The 27941-nt window shown below is 41.8% G+C and overlaps 1 protein-coding gene across 2 annotated transcripts in view; it reads left to right on the forward strand.

The window, feature by feature from the left end:
• Positions 1 to 27941, forward strand: part of shroom4 (shroom family member 4) — a 94891-nt gene that overhangs the window by 50201 nt on the left and 16749 nt on the right. Inside the window, exons 1-3 of one of the 2 annotated variants that reach the window (XM_079258047.1) lie at positions 8247 to 8505; positions 13234 to 13476; positions 24818 to 27524. In XM_079258047.1, coding sequence (XP_079114173.1) covers positions 8477 to 8505; positions 13234 to 13476; positions 24818 to 27524 — 2979 coding nt within the window. In that variant the 5' untranslated portion in view covers positions 8247 to 8476. Of the gene's footprint in view, positions 1 to 8246; positions 8506 to 13233; positions 13477 to 24817; positions 27525 to 27941 lie in introns of those variants that run through there. The other variant, XM_079258046.1, reaches the window with a different exon arrangement.

Here is a 27941-nt window from a genome sequence, read left to right on the forward strand (position 1 = left end):
AACTTTCCAGGTCAGGCTGTGTAGACAAAAATATACCCAGAAAAAACACAGAAGGCTCTTTTTAAAAAAATTCTTTATAAGCTTAGAGCATAATTGGGCCGTAAAAGTGATGAGTTAAAGCTATGTACCATTGGACCATTACCCAATCTGTAACCAGTTTAGTTCATGAACAATGTAAAAAAAGACAGCAAAAGTTTAGAATGCATAGATGCAGGATACATCTTATCTTAACACATGCTGCTGTAAAATACAACTCTGCAATTAGCTTGCTTCATTACCTGTTAAACAAGGAGTATGAAGACCCCCAAAAAACTGTAAAAATGTTCCATAAACCTGCATAACGCTCTAAACAAACTTCACCTTCATCAATTTACAAAACAGAACCATGTCTTAGGAAGAGTCAAGGATAACGAGACATAATAAAATGCTAACTCTGATTAACATGGCCAAAAAATTGGTGCAAATACAAAACAGTATCTTAATTTTTTACTCGTTTAAAGACACACTACAGAACCTTTGCCATTTTCACCACCCCCTATTGACGGCTAATTCAGCATCCATCTGGCGTCCTACCCGACCTGTTAGCTCTCTCCAGCCAGCAGAAGACAGTCTTACGACAACTCTTGTTTTGTCCCTGTTTCTCTTTTAATCTTTCTTTGCTGAATCATCAACATTGCATGTTCAAAAATAGCCAGTTCCTTATTTCACCTCAAAGCAAAACGTCACATCCAAGTTCAGGAAAGTTGTATAATGCGGTTTTTCAGCCTTGGAACGCGCCTCGCGAGTGACAGCTCCGCAAATGCGCTGGAAGAATTTTGGTGCACCATCAAAACAAGCCATAAAAGCATATCTTAAAAGTCAACGTAGTGGGTCTTAAAACACTACCACGCTGTAGTTGAGTGATGATAAAACATTTGAGGTCATTTTACTTTAGTGCTAAAGTTTGAAGAAAATAGCCTTAATAATAAATAATGAATTCAGTCGTTGGACTCAAACAGCATGATGTTAATCTGCCGGATTGTAATTATTACAGCAGGTTTAGTGTTGAACTGCAAAATCAGTCAACAGCACATTAAACTACTCTGTCTGTTTTATTTATTCAGCCTCGCTTTGACTTGGATGGTGGCAAAGTGCCATTCTATCGACTCAAGACTTATACATTAGTCAACACAGTATTTAGCAGATTGATTGAATTGAAATTCAGAGATGGCTTGCGGCCCTAACTCTGTGTCCTAACAGCTTTAACATGAGAGTGAGTCTGTTCTCCACAATGCGTGTGGTCTCCTACAGTTTATCTGTCTCTTGTGGCCTGGTTTTTATTAACTGGACCATTAAGCTGCGACTCCATGATACATGATACCGCTGTCTCCCTACACACACACACTCACACACACGTACATGTACAAATAGACTTTAACAGGCAGACATCTTTGTCTTGGGTACAAAAACGTTCCTAGAGTTCTGTCGGGGAGAAAAAACACATGAAGCAAATGTTTGGTAGCTTCATCTCAGGTTGTAAATTTAATTCTGCTCATGTCCTCCGTATTGCCAAAGATGTCTTGCTTGCTCCATCGACGACCAGGGAGTGAGTGTTAAACAATGGAGAGTAGCTAAAACAATCATGACATGATGCTTAAAGGGGTCCTATTATGGTATTTCGAGTTTTCTGAGCTTTCTACAGTGTTACAGTGTTGAATCCTCATCAGACATGTGAACGGCACTGTTTTTTGTCATCTAAACGCATGTTTGAGTTTGAGTTTGAGTTCCAGCACTCTCTCCGTTCGGTTTCCATGGCAACGAAAAACGCGTCATTTTAGAGAATTTTTTCTACTTTGAAATCCTTGTGACGTCCCGGGGGATAAGGTTTGGTGATTGGTTACCTTCTACTGGTTAACAAGGGCATGTACAAATACATCAGGCCGGTGGAAAACGTGGGATAAAGTTATTTCCAACGATGGCTGGTGAGTTTACCAAAGAGAGACATCCTGCTGCATTTGTTGCTGTGGGTTGCTGTTCTCCACTTTGTTTTCAGGGTCTGATTCAGGTTCCAACATGTAGGGCTGTATGCTATGTGTTGACATTGTATTTAGTTTTTTTATTGAGTTCATATTAGCCCAATACTTTTGTTTATGAGATGTTACAATGACGGCAAAAGCAGTTGCAGTGCGCGCTCCCGATGTAGTGCAGTGGCAGCTGACCAATCAGTGGCAACTTATATCTGGTGGGAGGCGGGGCTTAATGAGGAAGAGTCTCAATCCACTCGTTTTGCCCGCAGGCTGATCTGACAGCCTACGGAGAGGGTCGGTCTGAAGTAAATAAAGTGATTTGTGACAATAACTCGATCATTCCCAGCCCTTCTGGGACAAGAAAAATAAATTAGCCTGAAATGCACATAATAGTTTCACTTTAAGGCTCTGGTTTCTGGTGGTTTTTAAAGGTTAATGGAGTATGTCAAAATCCAATCCACTGATGCTTAAAACTCATCACGAGGCGCTACCATAAAAATCCTTTCATAGGTGTCAATGCAGTTTGATGAAATTACAATAGTGGTTTAAATTAGCTGCAAAGGGAAAACAGACTGTTGTGATAGTGATATATATGTTTTAGACATATCTTTGCAAAGACTTTATGACCTTATAGCCACATATTTTCAGCCTTTTGCTGACTTCTGCTGCCTAATCGTGTGCAGCAGACACGATTAGGCAGTTACTGTGATGTTTGCAGGTCTGATGGACACAGGCCATGGTGTGAGCATTCGTGGCTTTTTTTTAAAGGCTGAGTAAGGAAAATATAAAGCTGGGCTGAAAGACAAGGCAAAAATGAACATGCTTTAAGTTGAATTTTCCTCATCATGGTCCCTAAAGTATTTAGGTACATCTCAGAAAATTAGATGATGAAAAAGGTCAATATTGTCATCACTCATTTCATAATGTGAAACCTATATATTATATAGATTAATTACACATAGAGTAAAACATTTCAAACATTTACCTATTCTATTCTACTCTACAATCATTTCATAGTAGACGCTTTTATCCAAAGCGACTTACTTATGAGTGAGAGCAACACAAGCACGAAATGAAACAGCAGAGGACATCGTAGGAAGGTGCTAGTGGACTGTCCAGTTGGACGCAGGTCCTTCCATGAAGTGATACAAGTTTGGGGTTTTTTTTGTTTTGTTTTGTTTTGTTTTCTTCCTTCCTACCCCATAATATCACCTATTGTAAAACACAAAGAATTAATACCATAATGTTTGTTGCAAAGAACTGGGCTACGTTCTCAAACTTTCAGACAAATATAGCTATACTAAGTGCGGAAGTGCTCCTTGAAGAGCTGAGTCTTCAGCTTGCTTTTAAAATAGACAAGGACTCTGCAAAGAGGACAAAATCTCTTGAAATTTTGATGATTGTGGCTTATAGAGAATGAAAACCCAAAGTGTTGTGTCTCAGAAAATTAGAATATTACATAAGATCAATAAAAAAAAGGACATTTTTAGCAGAAATGTCAGGCTTCTGAAAAGTATGTTCATTCCTATGCATGCTATACTTGGTTGGGATGAATGAGTGAATTACTGCATCAATGCAGTGTGGCAATGGAAGCAATCAGCGTGTGGCACTGCTCAGGTGTAATGGAAGCCCAGGTTGCTTTGATAGCAGCCTTCAGGTCATCTACATAGTTGGGTTTGGTGTCTCTCATCTTCCTCTTGACAATACCCCAAAGATTCTCTATGGGGTTCAGATCAGGTGAGTTTGTTGGCCAATCAAGCACATTAACACCGTGGTCATTGAATCGGCTTTTGGTACCTTTGGCAGTGCAGGCACGTACAAAGTCCTGCTGGAAAAATAAATTTGCTTCTGCATAAAGCTTGTCAGCAGAAGGAAGCATGAAGTGCTCTAAAATGTCCTGGACTTCAGAAAACACAGTGGAGCAACACCAGCAGATGACATGGCTCCCCAAATCATCACTGACTGTGGAAACTTCACACTGAACTTCAAGCAACATGGATTCTGTGCCTCTCCACTCTTCCTCCAGACTCTGGGACCTTGGTTTCCAAATGAAATGCAAAATTATCTTTAATCAGAGAAACAGTCCAGTCTTTTTCTCCTTAGCCCAGGTAAGATGCTTCTGACATTGTCTCTGGTTCAGGAGTGGCTTGACACGAGGAATGTGACATTTGTAGCCCACGTCTAGGATTTGTCTGTGCGTAGTGGCTCTTGATGTGCTGAGTCCAGTTTCAGTCCACTCCTTGTGAAGCTCCCAAAATTATTGAATGGATGTTGCCTGACAATGCTGTCAAGGCTGAGGTTATCTCTTCTTTTCCTTCCACTCAACTTTCCATTAATATGCTTAGATACAGCACTCTGTGAACAACCAGTTTCCTTAGAAATGACCTTTTGTGGCTTTCCCTCCTTGTGGAGGGTCAATGATCGTCTTCTGGACATTTGTCAAGTCAGCAGTCTTCCCCATGATTGTGTAGCCATCTGACCCAGACTGAGAGACCATTTAAAGGTTTAGAATACCTTTGCAGGTGTTTTGAGTTAGTTAGTTGATTAGGGTGTGATGCCATGACTTTCCAAGATTGAAGTTTTTCACTGCTGTTACCAAGCAGACCAAATTCAGGAAGCGGACTACAGAAAAAAGTCCCTTCCTGCATTTGACGCCACAGTGCCTTGTGGGTACATACATAGTGATCGTGTTTAGAGTCCTCTGCCTTGTTTGTTGTTCATACTGCGTCCATTGTGGCAGTGCATTTCTGCAGTATACTTGCAAAAGACAACACAAAAAACCCAAAACAGCGATATTTTTGTCTGCTTGTTTAGTTTTCTTCTTCACATGGGTCTTGTTCTCTTTGCTAAATACTAGTGCAGCGCCACCTTTGGTGAGAACGCGGATATATTATTCTAATGGTTTGGCTAGTTTGACCTAACGCAGTGTGAACACAATATTGGTCTGCATGGATACACCCCTCTACAACTGAGCCGAGTCCCCGATCGGACCGAGTCGAGCAGACTATCATGATGTAAATGTACCCTTAATTTCAAACCTGAACATAAACAAAGCTAGACTCTAAAACAGTCAATAAAAAAAGCAAGTTGAGCCACTTGGGACAACATTCATAATATGTCTCCATAAGTTAGTGTTTGGTCAGGTTTTGTCCCGATCATGGAGAAAAACAATCAAACAGACACACATGCACACACATCTGCAGTCTGAGGGATCAGGCGGTAACAAACAGTGCATTGTGCCACAAAGGCTAAACTGGACTTCACCCTTCCTGCCATCGACCTCTGGTATGGGCCCAGTCTCACTGTACTGATTACCTGGAATGTTAAAATGTGTGTGTGTGTGTGTGTGTGTGTGTGTGTGTGTGTGTGTGTGTGTGTGTGTGTGTGTGTGTGTGTGTCTTTTTGTACCAGCATGCCTACTTGCTTATGTGTGTCTAAGCAGTAAATATATGTCTCTGAGTGTGTGTTTGCCATTTAGAAATCCATCATCAAGGGTGATGAGGGCTTACAAGGCAACCAGACAGGGGTCTGATTGCATGCAGATGCACACACACACATGAGAGGCCCATAAAGCAAACAAATAGATCCTAATCGAGCGAACACAGAGCGGTAGATGGGAGGAGGTGAGGTTGTTTAGGCTTTCTAGCATAGTTAACCCTTCACCTTAAGGAGAAGACGTGGAATGTTCGGAATCTGCTCCATACATGTGCACAACATACAGATACACACTTTCATGGATTCTGCCAGAGAAATAAGTCACCAGGAAATCCTTTGAAGCCCCCCCCCCCCCCCCCCCCCCATCCCTCCCTTAAGGCCTCATGTTATTAAGTATCCACCATTGCGTGGTTGGTTAAACTTTAACACCATTAATGTCAGACACTCACACCTCTGGATGCTTGCAGAGTTCACGTCCGGTCAAAATGCTGAGGAATGGTGGCACTTACAAGCTGTACTTATTGCATATTAGATCTATGAGTTGATATGGCTACAAAAATTGCTTTGTGTCTATAAAGGGCTTGTTTACTGTCTGTAAGCTGTACATGATGAGTGTTCAGTCTACGATATTACTACCAAAGCAAATCCGAAGCAATCCTTTGGAAAGTTGCACAGATGACAACTGAATATAAATAAATACCATAGACCGTAGAAGAAAGATGGACGATTAAAAGTTAAAAGTGGCGGTTAAAAGTGAAACCTATGCGGCTTCACTTTTCCCCCTTCATCCACCAGGGGCTGGTTCCAAAACAGAGAAAATCCCCATAGACTCCCATATTAAAAAGACCAACTTCACAGCAGAAATAATGTTTACCTTCATGACAACTGTGGGGGGAGTGAATTTTTTTCTAACTCGCCCGTTTAATAGTAATTTAATCTGAAAGTTTGGCATATTTAGGGGCGTGTCCTTTTGATTGACAGGCACCAATCTCCCTCTTCAAGTCAGAAGAACGTAGAACAACCGCGGTTTTTAGCTGGTTAACAACGTAACTTGGCTTTTGCCCGCTTACCTTCATTAGCTGGTTATCTCCGTGTTAGCTCGGTTAGCTCTTAGCTCGGAGTTTGCTCGATGTCAGTCATCCACCATGATGCTCACAGCCCCTCTCTCAGCTCCACCTCTTTGCCCATATTTGTATTTTCCGGGTGAGACGACACACATGTCCCTGTCAAGATGGCGATGGTAGCCATCTTGACAGTAGAGTTTTCATTTACGGTTACCCTTCATTTTGTCACTGATATTCCAGTGTCGACACCTGAAACCATTACAGCTAACATCCAAGGCCCTGTTTCGTACCTTTTTAGTGTTTGAAAGGCTTAGATTTGAAGCTTCTGTTTTTCTTGCAAAGTCAACTTTGAATTGTGTCTTTTTGACAAAACACGAAACCATGAAGCGTAAAGAACAAATCCAAACATTTGTGCGACTGTTGTGCCATTTGGAAAAACAATCTACATACATTTTACACAAGACTGTCAGTCAGTCAGTCACTTTCTGAACCACTTAGTCCAGTTAAGGGTTGCAGGGAAGCTGGAGCCTATCCCAGCAATCATTGGACAGGTTGCCAGTCCATCACATGGGACTCGAGACTGATAACAGTTTGGAAAGTTCTCTCTCAGTCGGAAACCCGTTTTAGAGGAGAGATGTCTCATACAAAAACCAAGGTACCAATGGTGGATGACTTGCTCTTTGTAAATTATCATCTGCACGGTATAGTTTGTGTCAACTCGTACTCAAATGCTGGGAGAAACAACCATAAATCACAAACCATGACAGGAACGTGGCCAGGTTGCTCAAAACTGATACGACTGGAGCATAAACATCTTTGGGCTTTGGTGATGTTCATAATGACACAGCAGATCAGCCAGAAATGACAGAAAATGCCTGAAAAACCACATGAAATGAAGCAGAGTTGTTCTGAAAAGTGGAGTAAAACTCCTCCAAACATGCAGATTGCCTGATAAGAACATGCGTTATGTTTCCTAGGTTTTACCTGCAACCAGAGAATATTACTTATCTGTACTGTTTGTATCAGTAGCTCAGAGTGCAGCAGCCATAACTAAACTCCGTTCATTACATTCCTGTAGCAGAATTGTGTTAGAAGAAAATGCATGTCGGTGATAAGGACAGTGATAAAAGCCTCCAGTTCATCCATCACCCTCGCTCTTTGTGTTTGTTTATAATTATCCTGCAGACTCTTATATTCTCCTGCAGACCTCCCATCCTCTCTCACATTCCCCATCTTTCACCACATTTTGTTTTTCTCATCTCTAAAAAAGCCCCCCCGTCCGTCCAGCAGTGTCTGCTTTCTTTACTCTTTCAATCTCTTTTTCATGCTCTATAAACACATGCAACGTAGCACACTCGCAGCTACACACACACACACACACACAAGGAGGAAGTACCGCTGCATTTTTCCCCCCTGTCAAACAATAAAAGTGTGGAACTCTGGGTATTATTTTACCAGCCGTCCACATCTTTATCTGCGCTCCACAATGCTTCCTCTCGGACTGACTCACACATCCTGCAGAAGAGGGGGCGAGAGAGCCAGGGAAAGAATAAGACTCGGGAGAGAGAGAGAGGGGGAGAGATGGGAAGAGGGGAGGGAGGGGGAGAAATGCCGAGTGCAGGAGGGAGACATAGCCATGTTTTGTCTTCCAGCGAGAGGAGTAAAGGAGGAGGAAGGGAGGAAAAGGAGGGAGAGAGGATGTGAGGATCACTGGCTGGTTTTTCCCTCCTGGCCAGAACCTGCCACCGACTTGACATCTTCACATGGACATCAGCTCTGCGATGTTCAGATCCCTCACACCGCAGCCCGACTTGCGAGTCGCACCTCATCTGGCCTGAGGACGAACGCTCTTTACTCAGAAAGCTTTCCCATCATTGTTAGAGGAGTTTGATTGAAGGTTTCCCCAGTAGCCGCTCTGATGTGTGAACTTGAACTCTGCCTATCAGTGATGCTGGGAGATGAGCTTTTTTAATGGTTCACGCTTCTGCTTGTGGATTCAGGTAAGCTTCAAAGCCTTTCGTCTTTCTCTCCTTCTACAAAGAGGCTGATTTTCTTTAAATTCAGGGGAAAAATGAGACTTTATTTCCCTTTTCTGAATCCGTTCTGAACTTGTCAGTGTTGCTGTCACAGACTCTTCCAGTCGGGCATTTCTGTCCCAATCTGGAATTTCTTCTGTGCTAAACTGAGACTGTGTGTGTGACTCAGATTATGCACGGTGACCTTTGCGGTGTAAGTCAGCTGTTGCTCTTTCTGACCATTAACTGGGAGATTCCAGCCAATCCTTCGTAACAGAGCTGAAGCAGACCTCTTCTGCCTTTGTTGCCTTTGCTTCTTTAGGATTTTGACCTTTACCTTCATTAACGTAATGCAGTCTTGGCGTTTAAGACGTTTAATTGCTGCACAACATCCTTAAAGGACATTTAATAATAGAAACTTGACATGCCTTGCTAACTTTACTGTTGGTCGCAGAGAGACGGCAGCACAAGTGGTGGATTATCTCGTTATCTGTGTCTCCATGTCAAAGACAAGCTGTTATTCATCACAGACCAATGAATTCCTTGCAAATCGTGATTCATGTGATTCCTCTTTGCTTGTTGTTTCTAGCGGTGACAGGTTGCCAAATGGGTTACAGTGTCAGACACAGGAAGGTGGGATTTCTATGGATTATAATATTATGAACTTGTAGAATGAATAAAAGATCTTTTTTGGCTCTACTTTTAATTTACATGATGGAAAGGACAGCGAGGGCCATTCCTTTAAATGAAAGCACCAAAACAATTCAAGTCATTTCGACTTATGTTACTGATTTTGATTTCGGAGAAATCCCCAGAAAACTAAAATAATCCCACACAGCCCACTCAGCATCTGCTAAAACACCTGTGTGAGCTGTGTAAAGGGATGTAGGCTGAAATTAAATTGATATGTCTGCAGCAAAAACACAAGTTGAAGTCATAATTTGTCAATTTTGGTTTTTTATTGTTACATATTTCAGTGTTTAGTTATTGTCACTGAAATCAAAGGTTGATATGAAGCTACTGTCACTGGGGTGGGATTATGTATTAGCTTGTGCCTCCACCCGCTCGTTTTATACATTTTTATTGTATGTTTTATTTATGTTTTAGTTTTTAGTTTTGTTTTTATGTTCAAAAAACTTCATAAACCTAAAAAAAAGTGCATGTGTCGAGCCTTTTTCAACTCATTCCTCCAGTAAAACCTGTTATAGAACCAGTGAACCACTGATTTAACATTGTGAGGAAAGAAAAACTTTCCCTGATGCTTTTTTCATTTGCTCTCATTGCTGCAGTGCAGAAGGTACCATATTGTATCTACAAGTCTTCACATCTGTAGGAGATCTGACCGCTGACCTTTCCTCAGGCCACTAAGCTTTTATGGGTTGTGAAGAACTATACCTTGTCTCCCCTGCATCTCTTTTTTTTAAGTCTTTCTTCATCGTACAGTCTTTCGAACATGTTGTCCTTTGTTTTGATTTTTGCAGTCATCAATCTCTGAAAGCTAAACTGAGAGCAACGGGAGGTAGCGTCGAAGGGGGTCGGCTAATGTTTGTGGTATGTTCAATAATGGTATTTTGTCTGGTTGAGTTTGGATAGTTCCCACACATATTCACACACACACACACACACACACACACAAAATCACATACACTGGCTTTACATAAACTTTCTCAGGGGATAATTCAAGGACATTGTCCGCAGAGTCGGAACAATCAGTGGGCTCAGATAGAAATCCCTCTTAAGGAGCCAGAACCAGGAAACTAGAGTGTTTATTTTGGAAATGGGTCTCCTGCTCCTGCTTTATCATAAACAATAATACTCAGAAATGGTCTTTTCCTTTCCCTAGTGGTGCCAGGATCCGCATTCTTCTCCCAAAATTGTACCTCTAAATGTTTTTATCTGAAATACCCAGAATAGTGTCAATTTACATTTTGTACTTCCAGCTTAAAGACTTTAATAGTCATCCGCTGGAGCAGCTGCTGGGAATTTAGGTTTGGGCCATTGAGCAGTTATTTTTGGTGTTTCCAGAGCCACTTTTTCATCCTTTAGTTTAAAGTCACTTGATAGAAGTGTCTGAAGTCACAGAGGATGAGTCACTTCCTCAGGGAAGTGAAGACCAGTTCCCATCATGATCAGTGCCCAGTTTGTACCAAAGATTGACTCGACTCAAAACTGAATCCTGTGAATTCTCATGATCGGAACGAGCCCAGATCAAGTCTCAGACAAGTTAAGGAAAAGTCTGAATGTGACAAACCAAAATAGTGCCATGTTTGTAGCAGGTATCAACTATAGACTGTATATAAAAAGATGGATGGAGCCTCCATGACGTCTCCCGTAGGTTTCTGAAGAGCTGAATTGAAGCTCGGTGGGCCGTTCCTACCATCGCCATCTTGGCAGGGGCATGCGTGTCGTCTCGCCAGGAAAATACAAATATGGGCATAGAGGTAGAGTTGAGAGGGGGGGCTGTGAACGTGGGGTGGATGATTGACATTGACCAAACTCCGAGCTGCCTGTAGCTAAGAGCTAACCGAGCTAATCCGGCGCTCACAGAAGCTAACCAGCTAACAGAGTTAAACGGGCTAAAGCTAAGTCACGTTGTTAACCGGCTAAAAACCGCGGTTGTTCTACATTCTTCTGACTTGAAGCGGGACATCGGGTACCTGTCAGTCAAAAGGACACACCCCTAAATATGCCAAATTATGAGATTAAATTACTTTTAAATGGAGGAGTTACAAAAAAATTCACTTCCCCCACAGTTGTCATGAAGGTAAACCTGACCTATTAAACCGAAAATGGATTTATGAACCAGGCTGTAAACATGTTTATTTCTACTGTGAATTTGGTCTTTTTAACATGGGAGTCTATGGGGATTTGCTCTGTTTTGGAGCCCCTAGTGGATGAAGGGGGAACTGCAGTTTTATGCACTTCCTCATAGGCTTCAATTTTAACCGCCAGAGGTTGCCGCTTGGTGTCAACTGAGATGTCCACGTTTCAGAGCAGTCAAAAAGGGTCCGAGTCAAGTTTCAGGTCAGTATAGACGAGCTCAAGTCATGTCTATCTCCAGATAAGAAACATCAACTCTGAGTTTTTACAAGTCTCAATCCAGGAAGATTGTGATTAATAATTGTGATTACAATATTGCTCAAAATAATCGTGATTATTATTTTGTTCATAATCGTGCAGCCCGAGTCTCAATCCAGGAAGAAGCCTCAAGTCAATCAAGACTTGTGCAAAACATCAGTTCTTTAGTCTATAAAAGGGATTGTCCCTGTAGTATGGCTTTGACAAGTCCAAGGTCAGTTTCAACCCACATGAAGATAATCCAAGTAAAATTCCAGTCTTATTGCTCCTCATTCAGATCAGAACGTCCAGTTATAAGTCACAAATTCGCAAATTGCCTTTCATTCTCGTCTGTGTTTATAGACCTCCCTGTAAAGGTTTTGGTTTCTAACAAAGACTTAAATAAGATAATGCTTCAGTCAGAATTTTCCTCTTCAGGTTTTGGCTTTTTTATTCATCTTGGACCAGTTTCAAACTTGATACTTGCATGTGTCAGCTTCCAGGTTTCACAGCAGCCAAATTTATAACAACATCTCGTATTTCTCACTAAAATCTGATCCAAACTCATCTCAGCTCTGCTGCTCTGCAGCTACTTTAGTACAAGTTTCCTCCACCCAGCAGCAGATTTCCCTACAGTGTATCAGTTTATAACTAGATGTCAGAAATGCTCGTTCAGACCTCAAGAAAGAAACATTTATCTCAGTCTGGTCCTTGTTTCTTGCTGTTTTCTTCCCCTCTTCTTCTGTTTATTGATCTTCCTCCTCACGTTCACTCTCTGTCTGCAGGCTTCAGCTGAATCTGGCCAGCATGTGCGATAGGAAGTCTGAAAACGGGAATTAACCAATGTCTTGGGATACGCTGGAATGCCCGGCCTTAGATCAGGCCGGAGAAATTTCTGTACATGTCGGATGGGTTTTTAATGGCAGGGCAGTAAAAATCTAAACATGTTGTTAGGAAGCCGTTTCCACAGAGTTTGAGTTGGCAAGATGCTGCAGCTGTAGGTTCATTTCTGTATGAAGCCTGACGAGACTGACTGATTGAGACCAAAGAAAATGTTGCCAGGAGCTGATTTTACATTCGATCAGAAACTCAGGCAGTGATTTTATCTTCTAAAGGGTCTCTATGGTGCTATTTCTAGTTTTTCTGACCTTTCTACTTTGTTATAGCATTAAATACTCATCAGAGATATGAGCGGCGGCTTTTTTTAAAAATACCTAAATGCATGTTTGACTTTTCCAGCACTCTCTATGTTCGGTTTCCATGGCAACAGAAACTATTGGTTTTTTCTACTTTGAAATTTTAGTGACGTCCCGGGTGGAGGTACTCAGTGATTGGTCATCTTCTCTAGGTTGTGCATGAGAAGAAAGCCACGCCCACCTTCACTGCACAGTATAACTACTCCTAGCAGTTGACCAATCAGACGCAGCCCGCAGGACAAAGGGCGGAGCTTTCTCTGTTGGCTTGTTTCTGGCAGAGGCTGATCTGATAGGATCAATAAGGGGTTTGTGAAAAGTGCTTGATTACTTCTTGCCCTTCTGGACCTGCATATTAGAATAAATTAGACTGAAATGTGCAGAATAGAGACACTTTAAAGAGACATGGAAGTTTTCTGAATCTGACGTATCCTCACAGTGATCTTCCCCCTCATCCACACAGACGCAGCGTTCCTCTCATCCGGCCGCACTCCTGGCACCTGGCAAAGCTATCGGAGCTGCCCCTCCTCCCCCTTCCGCCTCCTCCATCTCCTCCACCTCTGCCACCCTGCCTCCCCCCTGCAGACTCCCCTCCACTCCCCCCTCCTCCTCCGCCACCACCACCACCACCACCACCTCCTCCTCCATCTGCCATGCAGCTCCACCCCGGCTCCTACACATTACCCTGGCACACAACTGACAGCAGGTAAGACGTCATATGTGGCAGCTGCTCTGTAAAAAGCAGAGGGGGTAAACTCCAGTCCTCTAGGGTCGGTATCCGGCAGGTTTTTCTTGTTTCCTTCCACCAACACAGCTGATTTCACATCAAATGGATCCACAGCTTCTTGTCAACCTGTTTATGTATGTCAGTCAGGTGTGTTGGAGCAGGGAGACAACAAACACCTGCAGGATACCGGCCTTTGAGGACTGGAGTTTGACTCCTGTGGTGTAAACGATTCAGATGAGGTTTTACTTATGGGAGATTCCAGCTTGTACAGAGTGTTAAAGTCAGACTGAAACGACAGTGTTTGAAACGAACTGCAGTAACATATAGAGTTGTGAGCTGCTCCTCGTTAAGGTTTATTTGTGTGTCAGAAGTCTTGTTTGTTTTGGCTGAATTGTTGGAAAATATTCAACTCTACAACCAGTCTACTGGGCTGCAAGGTGGCATAGTGGTTAGCACTGTGATACTGGGTACTCCGCCTTCCTCCCACCGTCCAGAGACATGCATGTTAGGTTAACTGGTTACTCGACATACGACTGGGTCGTTTGTCTCTGTGTGGCCCTGCGATGGACTGGCGAGCTGTCCAGCGTGTACCCTGCCTTTCATCCAAAGACTGCTGGGATAGGCTCCAGCTTCGGACTAAGCAGATAGGATAATGAATGAATGAACCAGTCTACTGACATGCAACTGTAGAACGATGCTCATCAGGACACACACATCACTTTATCCGTTTCACCTGGTTGGACGTCCTTTAACCATCAGAACTGACTGGATTCTTGGTGTCATAGATTTTGCTCCATGTTGACATGAAGCATCAAACAGTTGCTGCACATCCATGATGAGAATTTCCAGTTCCACCACATCCCAAAGCTGCTGAGTTGGACTGGGATCTGGTGACTGTGGAGGCCGTTGGAGGACAGTGAACTCATGGCCATGTTGGAGATGATTTGAGCTTTGTGCTTTCGTGATGTTGCGGGCCGACCATCTGCATCTAAATGTTGCAGCTGAAATGGAGACTCAGCAGACCAGGAAACAGTTTTTCCTCTTCCAGTGGGTCTGTGTGAACTGGAGCTTCAGTTTCCTGTTCTTAGCTGACAGGAGTGGCACCCGGTGTGGTCTTCTGCTGCTGGAGACATCTGCTTCACGGTTGGATGTGTTGTTTGTTCAGAGAGGCTATTCTGCATACCTTGGTTGAATCCAGTGGTCATCTGAGTTACTGTTGCCTTTCTATCATCTGCAACCAGTCTGCCCATCCTGTCCTGACCTCAGCAAGGTATTTTGGTCCACACAGCTGCTGCTCGCAGGATATTTTCTCTTTTTCAGACCTCCCTCTGTAAACTCTAGAGATGGTTGTGTGTGAACATCTCTGTCAATCAGCAGTTTCTGATCTGATTGACATCAACAACCACGCCGCGTTAAAAGTTAATTAAATCACCTTTTCTTCAACACGTCAATACTCAGCTTCAACTTCAACAAGTCTTCTTGAGCATGTCTACAAGGGGTTGAAAAATCCAAAAATAGGGATTTTTTCCTTCATAATTTTTAAATTGATATTTTGTTTTTAAAAAATCTATATTTTTTTCCAAATAAATAATGCTAATCTATTTTAAAAATATATTATTTTTTATTTTTATTTATTTTTTATTGATCTTTTTACTTGTTTTCTTGGGCATTGTAGCAGCAGAATGATGGTCTGGCTACTGGGTGGTTTTTCCTCATTGAACTGAAGAAATGACAAGCATAAAAAATAAAAAAGTTTTGTACATTTTTTTTTTTAAATCTACAAAAATCAGTAATATGGAAGAATTGTTAGAATCGCATTTTATATCAAATCGACACCCAAAAAATTGGAATCGGATTGGGACAAAAGTATATTGTCACAGCCCTATATATATTTTATATATATATATATATATATATATATATATATATATATATATATATATATATATATATATATATATATATATATATATTTTTTTTTTTTTTTTTTTTTCTCGCTTATAGAAGAATGAAGTTACTTGGGAAATTAGCACCTTTTGTTACTTAAAAGTTATGTTTATGAATCGAATGAATTCGACTCAAGAATCGATTCAGAATGGAATCATCGACCCAAAAATTGACATCAAAATTAATTGTGTTTGGTTATTAGATTTACACCCCAAATGTCTCCATGACTGAATGTGTTAAAGTGGCCTGTAGGTTTGCATCTGTAGAAAAGCTGAGCGCAGTAGTCTGCACCAGTAGCCCACCAGGTTGTAGTTATACGCAGGGCAATAATATTTCGTCCTTTAAGTGACATCATTTCTTTATTATTTGGAATATTTAAGGCATTTATGTGATATTTCACAGGTTCGATCTTTTTTCAGCTTCGACTCTTCATGCAGGTGAGGAACTGTCAGGAAACGTTGCTCTCGCAGCTTGAAAAACATTTTACATCCTCTTGCGTTCTGCGTCCCGATCCTAGCTGGGAGGGTTGTCTTTTTCCCAAAACGCTTCATGTGCTGCTTTTGTCAGCAGAGTATGTCATCTTGTTGGTTTTAGTCACTCTGCCATCCTGTGACTTCACGATTTGGGCCGTCAGTGCTGGGGAATTTTTGCTCCCCGTGACTGGCTGTGCCTCCAAAAAGCCAACAATTGCCAGGAAACAGGTGACATCACTGTTTTAATGTCAACACGGCCTACGCAGGAAGCACATTGATCTATTTTTGGCCTCTATTTAAACATTCCCCAGCGATAACCAATCAGCTGATGATGAGATGGAAAAGCAGCTTTGAGCTTTACATCTATAGGATTTAAAGCTGCCAGTGTGCTTCCATGTGTCAAAGTCCAAGTTGTCCACTGAGTTGTCCAAGTTTCCAAATGCCATGAAAACAGAAATACAGGAGGAAAGACATCGTTAAGTCAGAAAGTCATACAACATCAGCCAACATGTTGGTTCACTCCGTGGTCAGCTGTCACGTCCCATTCTGGTGGACATGTATTTCTCTGGAAAAGTCTTAAGCCGTCCTTTATTCATTCACATTTTGCTCAAAAGCAGCCATAATTTCTTGTAACCTTTAAAATAGTCTTGAGTGGTGCTTCTCCAGATTGAGGTTTTTCTTTGGGACGGCTTGTTTTCGGCTTTAAACTTATCAATGAATCATATTGTTAAAAGGAACGTGATTAAAGGGATGAACCTGTGTGATATCTAAATAAAACAGCAACATTTCAGCGCCATCATTATGCAGCGGCATGGCCCCAAAGACACAGCTGGTTTCCATGTTTTTAGTTTTATCAACCAAAAATACCAAAGTTTACAGATTGACAGACTTAAACCAGCGTTGTTACATCAGCAGTTTGAAGAGTTATTATCTTATCACTGAGGAAAATACGTAGAGGAAACTGGACAAAGAGTATTAGTTCCCAGAATAAAAGTGGTGGAAACAGTCTTTAACCACTTGAACAGCCTGCTGTACCGTTTGGTAGGAAAATTGCCAGTGGCTATGATTAAAGGTTGTTTTTGTTTTATTTTTTATTTAAACCTGTGTGAAACAACTTTTTCCACTTTAGTTTGGTACATAAGTCCAAAAGGGTTTGTTGTATCATGAATGTTTCAAAATGTTAACAGATAAATATAAATATATCATTAACCATCATCTCGTCCATTCATTAAAACCGTGATTACTATTATTAATATTATTATTTATTTATTATTATTATTATTATTATTATTATTATTATTATTATTATTATTATTATTATTATTATTAATAGAAAAAGAAAAATATCCTAAAAAATGAGCTTTTCCAAAGTGCAATAAAGAAGCGAAAAGATTCAGAAATACGATCAACAATCCAGCAAAGATATTTGACCGATCCTTTAGGTGCGTTTCCATTGCACCTATTATAGTGAGAAAACTAAATCACAATTTAAAAAAAAAAAAAAGTCTAATAGAAACGGCTACATTTTAAAAAACGCCTGAAATATTGCTAAAAAGTTTTACGTTCTCATGAGGTGGTTTTTAGACATTTCGTTATAGAAACATATCGTGAAAGTGTAATGGAAACACTTTTTTTTCCGCATTTCCGGTAACGATGGCGCGGTGGGGAACATACAACGACGAATTTCACAGTTTTAGAAAAGAAAATTAGGGAGAAAAGCTTTGAGAATCCGTAGTAATTTCTCTGCAGCAAGTAGAAAACACTAAAATAACACCACGTGGCTACCTTGCATACGCCGCAATTTTTGCCAAAATCTTGCGAGAGTAATGAGATTTTACAAGACTTGAGGCTAATGCGCTAAACACTGTTTAATGCAGTAGTAGGCAACTCCGGTCCTCAATTTTAAGTCAAACTCTGCACAAGTCTGCTGATTAGGTCTGATGTGTGCCAGGTGTGTTGCAGCAGAGAAACTCCTAAAATTTGCAGGACTGCGGCACTCGAGGACCGGAGTTGCCTACCCCTGGTTTAATGAAAACAAACCACAAGTGCTTTTATTTTGCGAATAAATGTAATGCTTGTGAGATGCATCTGGACTGTTCATCGGAAATGGTCTCCATAGATCGATGACTGTCAAGAAGTCATATTTAAGGAAAAGTAACAGTTAAAAAGCTGAGGTATCCTAAATCATTGTTTTTCAACCACTGTGCCATGGCCCACTAGTGTGCCATGAGAGATTATCAGGTGTGCCCTGAGAAATTACCCAAAGTTGGTCTAAAAAACAGCTCCGTGTTCATCCAAACAGGTCCCAGTGAAAGATAATAAAATTCCTTCTTTTGTTAATCTGATTTCTATTCAAGAGGCTTTGACGAGATGGATTTTATATTAATATTATGGACTTTTAAAAAGAAAAAAACATTTTGGTTTGTGGTGTGCCTTGTGATTTTTCAGTGAAAAAAAGTGTGCCTTGGCTCGAAAAAGGTTGAAAAACACTGTCCTAAATGACACAAGAACTGGGCTGAACAGGTCTTATGGAGTGATGAGTTCTCCCCAGAAACAGAAAGCAGAAACATCCAAGGAAGAGCTATAGAGAGTCCTTCTACAAGTATGAGAAACACCTCCTGAAAACAACTGATGGAAACTGTAAGACAGTTTGTTCAGACGGCTGAAAAATAAAACCGCTCTGACCAAATATTGACTATTAGGTTGAAAAGAAACAAAGCAGCTTCAGTTCATTAACGTCTGGTATTTCTGCCAGAAAACTAACTCCTTTAGTTATTAATTGACGAGCCAAATAGCCAGTGTTGATTGTTGTCAGTTAATGACTGGACCAATCAGTGCTTATCACTTCAGCACTAAACATAACGATGGCGACGTTTCTGGGTTGGACAAAGAAAACCAGAAACGTCCTGCATGACCTCACCAAGTAAATCGAAACCTTTAAAGAGAAAGAGGAAGTCTCCGCCGTCTGCATGTTGACTCACAATAAAAAAAATAAGCGCTCCATCCTTGTTTGCCAGCCTGTGGTCTGCTACAGGTCTGTACTGTTCCCCCTTCTGATATGAATCAGTGATATAATGTACCACTATTAGATTTAATAGTCCCACGAGGATTAGATAGCAGCATATGTGTGTGTCTCTTATTCCCACAGTTTGTCTTGGCTGATCTCATTTTATACACACACACATACACACACATTTATGCGTGCACATCTGATGAGGAGGCAGCTCCCGGCATAACTCTGGACAATGGCATGTGACTCCCAGAACATGTGGACAAAGAGAGGAAGACATTCAATAAACTGTGTTTGTGTGAAGGATGTGGACATTTTGTACCGTCTCAAAGTGTTTTGTTTTAATTTTTACACCACACAAGTGTGTTTTCATGTAAGCACCAACACACTTTGAGCGCCGATGGAAAGAAGCGTCTCTCCTCACAGCTGGCTGATAGAAACAAGAGGGTGTGTGTGTGTTTGTGTTAATCGACATATTGAGAATTAATCCGATCATGCCCCCTCGGTGTATTTGTGCTTGTATCTGCGTCAACTCTCACATGTTCCAGATTGCCGTCTGATTGGACAGGAGTGACTGTCATTTCCTGGACAGCTCCCGTCTCATTTCCTCCTTTCCTCTCTCTGCCAGTCAGGTCAGGTCCACACAGAAGCCTCTGCTTTCTCATTCATCGCCCACTTCCTTTAAAAAACCCGCTTCTCATGCTGACATGAGGGATTTTTTCCACTTTTCAGAGTGTTATCTAATAGGGCTGGGTGATATGACCAAAGTCTCATATCCCGATAGAACTCATTTTATATCCCCATAATGACATACATAACAATATAAAATTGTTTGTGTAATTTTGTGTCAGTTGCTTGGCAACGGCAGCAATGATCTCTTTCCATCTGCGGGAACTATGGCCATATGACGTTTCACGGGAAAATACCTGTTGCAACGTTTGTGTCTGGAGTTTTTATGAGAGCTTTCGCCTCCACTTGACGCTGCTTTTGCTGCTTTTGCTTATTGACTCCATTCTTATTCTGCAGTCTTTATCCTGCGCAGGTGATAAAATGAGTTAGTTGTGTCGGAGTTCATTGTTGGGACTGTGAGCTCGTCTGTTGTTGGTCTTTTTATATCCAAACCACGTCCATGCAGCAGAATTTTACACTTTTATGAACAAATTCATCAGTTTGGGTTGGCTGGTCATCTTTTAGTGAATTATCCTGCTCTGAAATGCGTCTGCTACCGTCTTTCTACATGTTTGTTTATGTATTGCGTGCCATAAAGCACATCTTAATGGGAAATACTGCAGTAAAGCATCTTATCGTGGCGTAAATAGAGCCTTATATGATACGATATACATCATCTAATGTCCAAAGGATGTATATTATCATACATCCCAGCCCTATTATCTGACATTGTTTTAAACCAGTAATGACTTATTAAGGGACTAGTAGTGATTCCCCAATTCAATTTAAGTCTGTCTAAAAGCTGTTCAAATAGATGAATTTATGTATTAGATGTATGCATATGTGTATGTATGGATATGCTTTTGTATGTATACAGTGTAAGTGTGTATGAATATATATATACTGTACATATGTATGTATGTGAATATGAAAATGAATACATGTAAATCTTAACTGTATTTAATAGGGCTGTGCCAATATGCCTTTGTGCCGATTCGATTTAAATTGCGATTCTCACAATTCTTTGATATTGCTAATTTTTGTAGATTAAAAGCAAAAAAAAACTTTTTTTGGGTTGGTCATTTTTCTTGAATTCAATTTGGAAAAACAACACAGTAACCAGACCATCATTCTGCTGCTATAATACCCAAGATGACAAGTAAAAAGATCAATAAAAAAAAATAATAAAAATGACCAAAATTTTGTAATGGATTTTATTTATTTGAAAAAAGAATCGATTTTTTGTTAAAAGAAAATCGATCGCAAAATTGTAAAGTAAAAAAATCCAGATTTTCGATTCAATTTTCCCACCCCTATTATTTAACAAAAGGACCCCAGGAAGAATAGCTGCAGCTAGCTGCTGCAAGCTAATGGGGATCCACCCAAATCCAAATGGGAAATAAAAAATCTGTTGTTCTCCCCACCTCTAGAGAACTCGTTGTTTTCCAGTAATATTCTGATCTAAAATGGACTTTCTGAATTGTGGAAATGTTTACCAAACCAAACAACGTCACATGTCTTAGTTGTAGTTTGGTACCAATGAATTAATAATCAAATGAACAAAGCTATGAAAACCCAATAAACCTGATTTGACAATCATCTGGGGTCCACAGCTTTAACAATAACCCACTTTTTTAGCTGTACTTCTAACTCTTATCTAAAAGCGTCTTTACTTTTTTAAAGCTGGGCATTACTGCTCAGATTGACCTTAAAAAATTCCTCATGGCAGTTGTGTAACCCTGAGAAAAATAAATGCCAATTTCCACACTCAATTTCATGACCCAGTCGGCCAATTTATTATCGTATTACACAGGAAATGATGGAAATCAGAGGTCACAAAAACAAACAAAAAAAAAACATGACAGAATTTTTAGCAAATGAAGACATGCAAACCACCAAGAACACTGGTGTCATAGTGGTTAGCACTGCGGCCTCACAGCAAGAAGGTTACTGGTTCAATCCCCGGCTAGGGCGAGGTTTGGACAGTGGCCTTTCTGTGGGCAGTTTGCATGTTCTCCCCATGTATACGTTGGTTCTCTGTGGGTACTTCAGTGGGTAATTGATCACTTCTCACATGTAAGTCCCTCTGGATAAAAGAGAATTAGAATAACAACCAGTCCTTTGCTGAAGGGATTGCACTTTCTAAATATAGAAAAAGGAATGAATAAAAAGATAACTATAAATAAGAGAGTGGAAAGAAAACATGACATTTGCTACGTTTACATGGGAGTTTTAATTCCAAAGAAAAGTTAAATCCACTTTAAACTGATGAAAAATGACCATGTAAACACTCAATTCCTAATGCAAAATTCTATTCAAAATTAAACTTAATTCCGATTTTAGTTCCGAACTATTTAATTCCTCTGTCATGTAAACCTTAATTCCATCCATCCATCTTCTGCCGCTTATCCGTGCTTAGGTTGTGGGGGCAGCAGCCTAAGTAGGTAAGCCCAGACTTCCCAAAACAGTGGCAAAACTGGTTCTTATTATATCTTTTTTACAAGTTACGACTGAAAAGACGAGAAGCAGGGAACAAACTTTATTTATTTCCGGTACACGTCCAATCAGAACCCTTCCCAACCCGCTGCTCTAAGAAATAATTAAGTAAGGACGTGTTTCATGTAAACCTCCATTCGGAATTGTTATTTTCATGTAAACTCGTAGGAGAATACGTTAATTCCGAATTATTTCATTCCAAATTATTAATTCCAAATTAAAAAACACCATGTAACCGTAGCCATTGAAGCTATACCTGTACCTCAGTTCTCTGCCTTGGAGGGATCATTGTGTCTTGAAGGAGTGGATTGTGCTAGCGTCTCAGCCCAAGCACTGAAGGATTTGAGGTGTTTAGTCAATGAAATCGACGGGGTCCATTTCTTTTATAAAGCTGATAGCACACCAAGATGATACTATGCAGTTGTCAAATGGTTTCACACTAGCAAGTTAGGTTTGTTTCCACATGGACTTCTGTCTTTTCTACAGCAGAGCAAAGCTAAAACGCCAACAACAGTGGTGAAATGTCGTTCATGAACGAGCTGACTCTAAAAGCCAGTTCTTTGTAGTAAGTGACCAGATCCGAATCCCATCATGTGGAGTTAAATCTTTAGTTGAGGGCGGGACTTTTATTTTTGACGGTACACAATGCAGGCAGGTATAAGAGATCAGAGATATATGTGCCTCTAACTCAGGAGTGTACAATGTCGGTCCTCGAGGGACGTTTTGCATGTTTTTCCATGCATCCCTGTCTCAACACACCTGGGTTTCATTAAATGGATCCAAGAGCCAATGACTGATTCTTTTGAGTCAGGTGTGTTGGAGTAGGGATTCATGGAAAACCTGCAGGATTGTGGCCCTTGAGGACTGGAGCTGGGCTCCCTTGCTCTAGCTATAACATTGCTTACCAATATACAAGCGCTATGTGTGGTATTATATCAAGAGCCATTTGGGAGCCGAAAGAGCTGAATCTGGAAAAAAAACGAACTCCCATTAATAAACAACAGCTTTAAACCAAGAACAGCTCACACCTTTTGCTTAATTTATTTCTGAGACTGCCACCAAGTGGCAGAAAGATGCAACAACATGCATTGATGCTCATGGACCAATCTGCAATGCAGAAAGATGATAGAGGTTTGATCGAAGGACCTTCATGTATTTTGGACCTAATGATGAGAGTTTGCAAAGACAACCAACCCGTGCAAGTTCACCAAAACCTCAAACTGCTAGAGCACAAAACCCATCAGTTTGGGGATTTAATAAGCTTGAACTGTTAAACCATAAATACCACAGAAAATGCCTGGAGATAGTCCGCTGGTTTCTTTTCTGAGACTGTTTGAGATCAAAGCTTGTTAGAAATTTCTCTCTCCCATCACCCCTCCACTGTCTCCCTTGGAAACTTTCCCCATTGTTTGAATAAGACACCAAAGAAACACAAAGGGTGAGTGACCACTCTCTCCCCTTTACTGGAAAAAAAAAAAGAAGAAAAAACCACAATAAAACGTCTGCAGATTCTGTGGTGGGACTTTACAGGTTGGATTTGAACCAAGCACAAGAACAATGTGTGTCAAATGTATTTTTCTAATCCAGTTCTTTAAGCTTTCCCCGTGTTACCCATCATTCTTTATGTGGTTTTACTTAACAAATTAAGTTTGTTTGGAAAACCATTCTTACTTTATTTTCAATAAACGGCTGCCTTTTATTTCATGAACATCTGAAGTACAGCTAAAAAGGTGGCTGATATGTTACAGATGTCACCAGCAGATTTAAATCCACAAGGTTTCGTAGGAGCGGCATTAGTTCAGCCCTCAGAGCTTCATTTCATATACAGTTTGAATGACGAGAATGACGTTGATTTCAGCTCTAGGAGGGATTCCTCATCTGTTTCTCATACTCACTTCAATTAATGCAGTCGAAGATGATCTTGGTAACCAGCTGTATTGGACCAGTTGAGGGTAATTGTAAGCTTATAAGCATGCTGGACCAGTTCAGGCTATGAAATGTGTTTTTGGTCTAAGTTGTTTTCTCTGACCATTTTTGACCATTTAGAACAGAGAATCTTTTACCTGAATAAGTACTTAGAGGTAGAAGATTCTGTAGTTTCTAAGACCTGTAAGGCCTTTTTTTTTTGCTGAACTTTATAAAACATTGTTTATTCAAATTCACGAAGAATTTACAACAGTTTTTACCTCTGCACGTACTTTTGTTTAATTTTTTTTATCTTTGTTTTGTACACCAAGATACAGAAAGATGCTCTATTAAGTTTTATTAAGATGTTCTTCTGTAATATTTTAGCCTTGTAGTTTGGTGCTACATATTAAAAGAAATCTATTGGTTAATCAGAATAATGAAGAGGTGGAATTAGGGAATGACGGGGAAAGATGAAAGGAGAACGACATATTCTGGCCGTGGGAGATGATGAGGAGGATATCCCTCTTAGCTTAAAGAGGCTTCCCCTGAGGGATTTGGAAAAACACACGGGGCCGCCGTGGATCTTTGGCTCTGCATTAATGGAAAACAGACTCCCCAGCTGTGCAATTGAAATTTTACATCCCAGAAAATGTGCCGTATATGTTTAAACTTCAGGATAAATTGTTGTATGGAGTTTAAATTAAACATAAACTAATAAGAAACATTGTACATATTAAGTCTGATATTGCCTAAATTGTTTTTTTCTTTCATTTTTAAAACACTCAAGCTGCTCTTCTTTATCTCCGTCTGTCTGCAGTGACTTGTCCATGCAGTGGGCTCAGCTGCCCAGACCGTACTCCTCCACCGACCGAAGCAGCTCCCTGGGCTCCATGGAAAGCTTGGACGCCCCAACGCCCACTGCGCAGCCATACTCCGACACCCACAACTCACCCGTCGACCCCACCCTCTTCAACAACAAGCGAGACTCTGCTTACAGCTCCTTCTCCGCCAGCTCGAACACATCCGACTACGCCACTGTGCCACTCAGGACTGGGGAAGCCTGCTCCATGGACAACCTCCTGCAGAGCCTCGCACCCACTTGTCAAGGATACCCTGGTCCCTCCTTAGCGCTGGGGAGGTCTTCTGGTGAAGCCCAGGATGAGGCGCAGCTGACCACGCACAAGTCCAGGTCACTGACCAGGCCAAGACCAAGGCCCATCGAGATAAAGGAGAGACCCTCGTCCTGCTGCTACGAGCAGGAGCGGAGGGGCGAAGACTTTGAGACTGTAAGAAATGGAGAAACTGGAAAGGGGAGGAGGATTAACCCCCCTCAGCCCCCAACCAGGAAGGACAGTTTTAAGGTGACCCGGAGTCTCCCTAACAGTGGCGGCAAACGCTGCACCTCTGCACCGATTGAAAATTCCAGCGTTTGTTATTATGCGGAAAATAAACCCTGTTTGAATGTCAAATCAGGAATTCAAAACGGCTTTCCTGCACCTGAAGAGGGCAAAGAAATTCAGAATTCCAAAATGAATGCGGAAGATGCAAACTTTAACCAAAGACAGACCGAATTCAGACGGATCAGGTGCGATAGTAGTGCCGACAAAGACTACAAATCAAAAAGTACCTCAGATTGTCTCTCAGAGCCGGCAGTAGCCTCCACACTCCCCACTGCCTCCGTTCCTGCCTCCTTATCTGCTGAATCCTGCATGGAAGTTCAATCCAACTCCCAGGCCAAGCAATCCACTACAGTCCTTCATCGGCACAGCGCACCCGAAAAGCTTCTGGCTACACAACTTCAGTTATTGCAGTTCAGCAGTAACAACTCTTCTTTGGAGCCTTACAACCCTTCAAACCCTTCTGATCCCTCATCGTCACCCTGTCCGACTCCATCGGTTAAGTGGGGAGACAGCCGATGCTCAACTCCAGGATCAGTGTTCTTAGAAGTGGATGGGGAAGATGGAAATTCAAGCGAGAGGCTGGAAGAGACTGGCCGGATCTCACCGGCTCATCACATTCCTTGGGGTCGCTCAGTGAGCGTACCAGGAGAACCCACTGGATCATCAGGCCGGGAGAGATTAAGCTCTGACCAGATTGTAGAGAGTGAATTTCAGCCTCTAAGTGCTGCTGCCAGTGTGGATACCTTACTTGATGGGCAAACAGCAGCAGGAAAGGAAAGAATGAGCAGCAAAAAGGAAGAAGGTGTCCCTGGACAGGAAAGTAAAAAGAAGTCTGAGTCATCCAGGAACCATCGGCGAAACCGTCGACGCAGCGAACGATTTGCCACCAACCTCCGCAATGAGATCCAGAGGAAAAAAGCTCAGCTTCAGCGCAATCGTGGTCCAGGAGGGCTGCTCTGCAGCGGAGAAACCGTCCAGGAGGAGGAGGGTTCGGACGTCTGCGAGGACAGTGCCTCACCTGCAATCCTCCCCGATTCCCAAACCTCCGAGCAAGTTAAGACGTCAAACACCTCAAGTGAGTCGAACTGTGGTGTCGCACAGACTCACTCCTCCAACCGATCCAGGTCGGTTCAGATTCTGGACCCGGGGGAGCCCAGTTTTGGTGTTGGCATCAGAGTTGTGGAGGAGCCGGCTCCTGCTGGCAAGGCCCGCCGCTGGCGTTGGACCCCTGAGCATAAACTCCAGCCAGAACCTGAGTCTGACCGGCGGTTCGGAGTCTTGGGTGAGAGGGTGTTAGGGGTGATGGGTTCACGTCATGGCGTTTGTGCCTTTACCTCCTCATCCACCTCCTCCTACAGCCGCTCCACCTGCTCCCGATTGGAGGAATCGGATATAGTTCCTTTTGCAGACAGAATGAAGTTCTTCGAAGAGACGTCTAAAGCCGTTTCTGTGTCGAATGTCTCAAACATGCCGACTTACAGGCAGAAAAAACCTGCCCGCAACCTGGAGAACCAATCTGGAGAGCCTCCCCGGCATCTGCCCCAGAGGAGATACTCCTATCAGGGTGGACTTCAGCAAGACATCGTCCAGCTTCCAAACCCTATGGAGGCCAGAAGGCAGTCGGTGAGCACCGTCAGAGAGAGGCAGCGAGAGAAGGAGAGAGAACAGGCGAGGGAAGAGAGGTTAGGAGAGATGGAAAGGCAGCAGGAGATCGAGAGGCGAGAGAGGGAATCAGAGAGTGCCAGGCTGAGGGAGATTCAGCGGGAGAGGGAGCAGGACAGGGTGAGGCAGTGGGAGAGAGCGAGGGAGCTTGAAAGGGAAAAAGAAATGGAGAGAGCCAGGGAGAAAGAGCGACTCGTAAAAGAAAGAGAAAGGGAGCTTGAGCGAGCACGAGGGAAGAAGAGAGAGGAAACTTCTCAGCTTATCTCGCATCAGGAGTGTTACAGCGTCAAAGACAGAAACCACGACAGCTTCCAGCAGAAGCCTCAGACGACTCCTTACGGTCAAACCCAGAATGAAGGCCTGAGGTCGGCTTTTTATCCCATCAACCCCCCTTTCCAGCCAGTGGACAACCAGCAACCTCCTCATCAGGGACACACAGCCAGGAGCTACACACCCACAGAGGTAAGAGCAAGAAATCACTGAATTTGTGATTATCTTTATTATCATCATGATTTTTTAACTTCCTGTGTAGCATCATAGCAAGTTGAGTGGCGGTCTGGCTGCCAAGCAGAGCTTGATGGGTATAAAAGAAATTAATCTTTGTGGATTTCAGGCCCGTGTTGTAGGTTTCATGGCCAGAGTGGCTAACAGATGGCAGTAGGCAGAAGTTCTCCAACAAGTTGAGAACTTATTGTGCAATTTATGGTGCATACCAAATCTGTTTATGTGAACATTATTGTGACTGTGGTTATTATTGCTGGTACAACTGTGTAATAATTCATTAAGTTGTAATACATTACCCATCCTTTCTGAAGTTACTTAACCAAATATAATAACATTACAGATTTAACTATTTCAACAAGTTTTATTCTGATTTGG

Source organism: Telmatherina bonti (genome assembly GCF_933228915.1).
Source record: "Telmatherina bonti genome assembly, chromosome: 18".
NCBI classification, from domain to species: Eukaryota; Metazoa; Chordata; class Actinopteri; order Atheriniformes; family Telmatherinidae; genus Telmatherina; species Telmatherina bonti.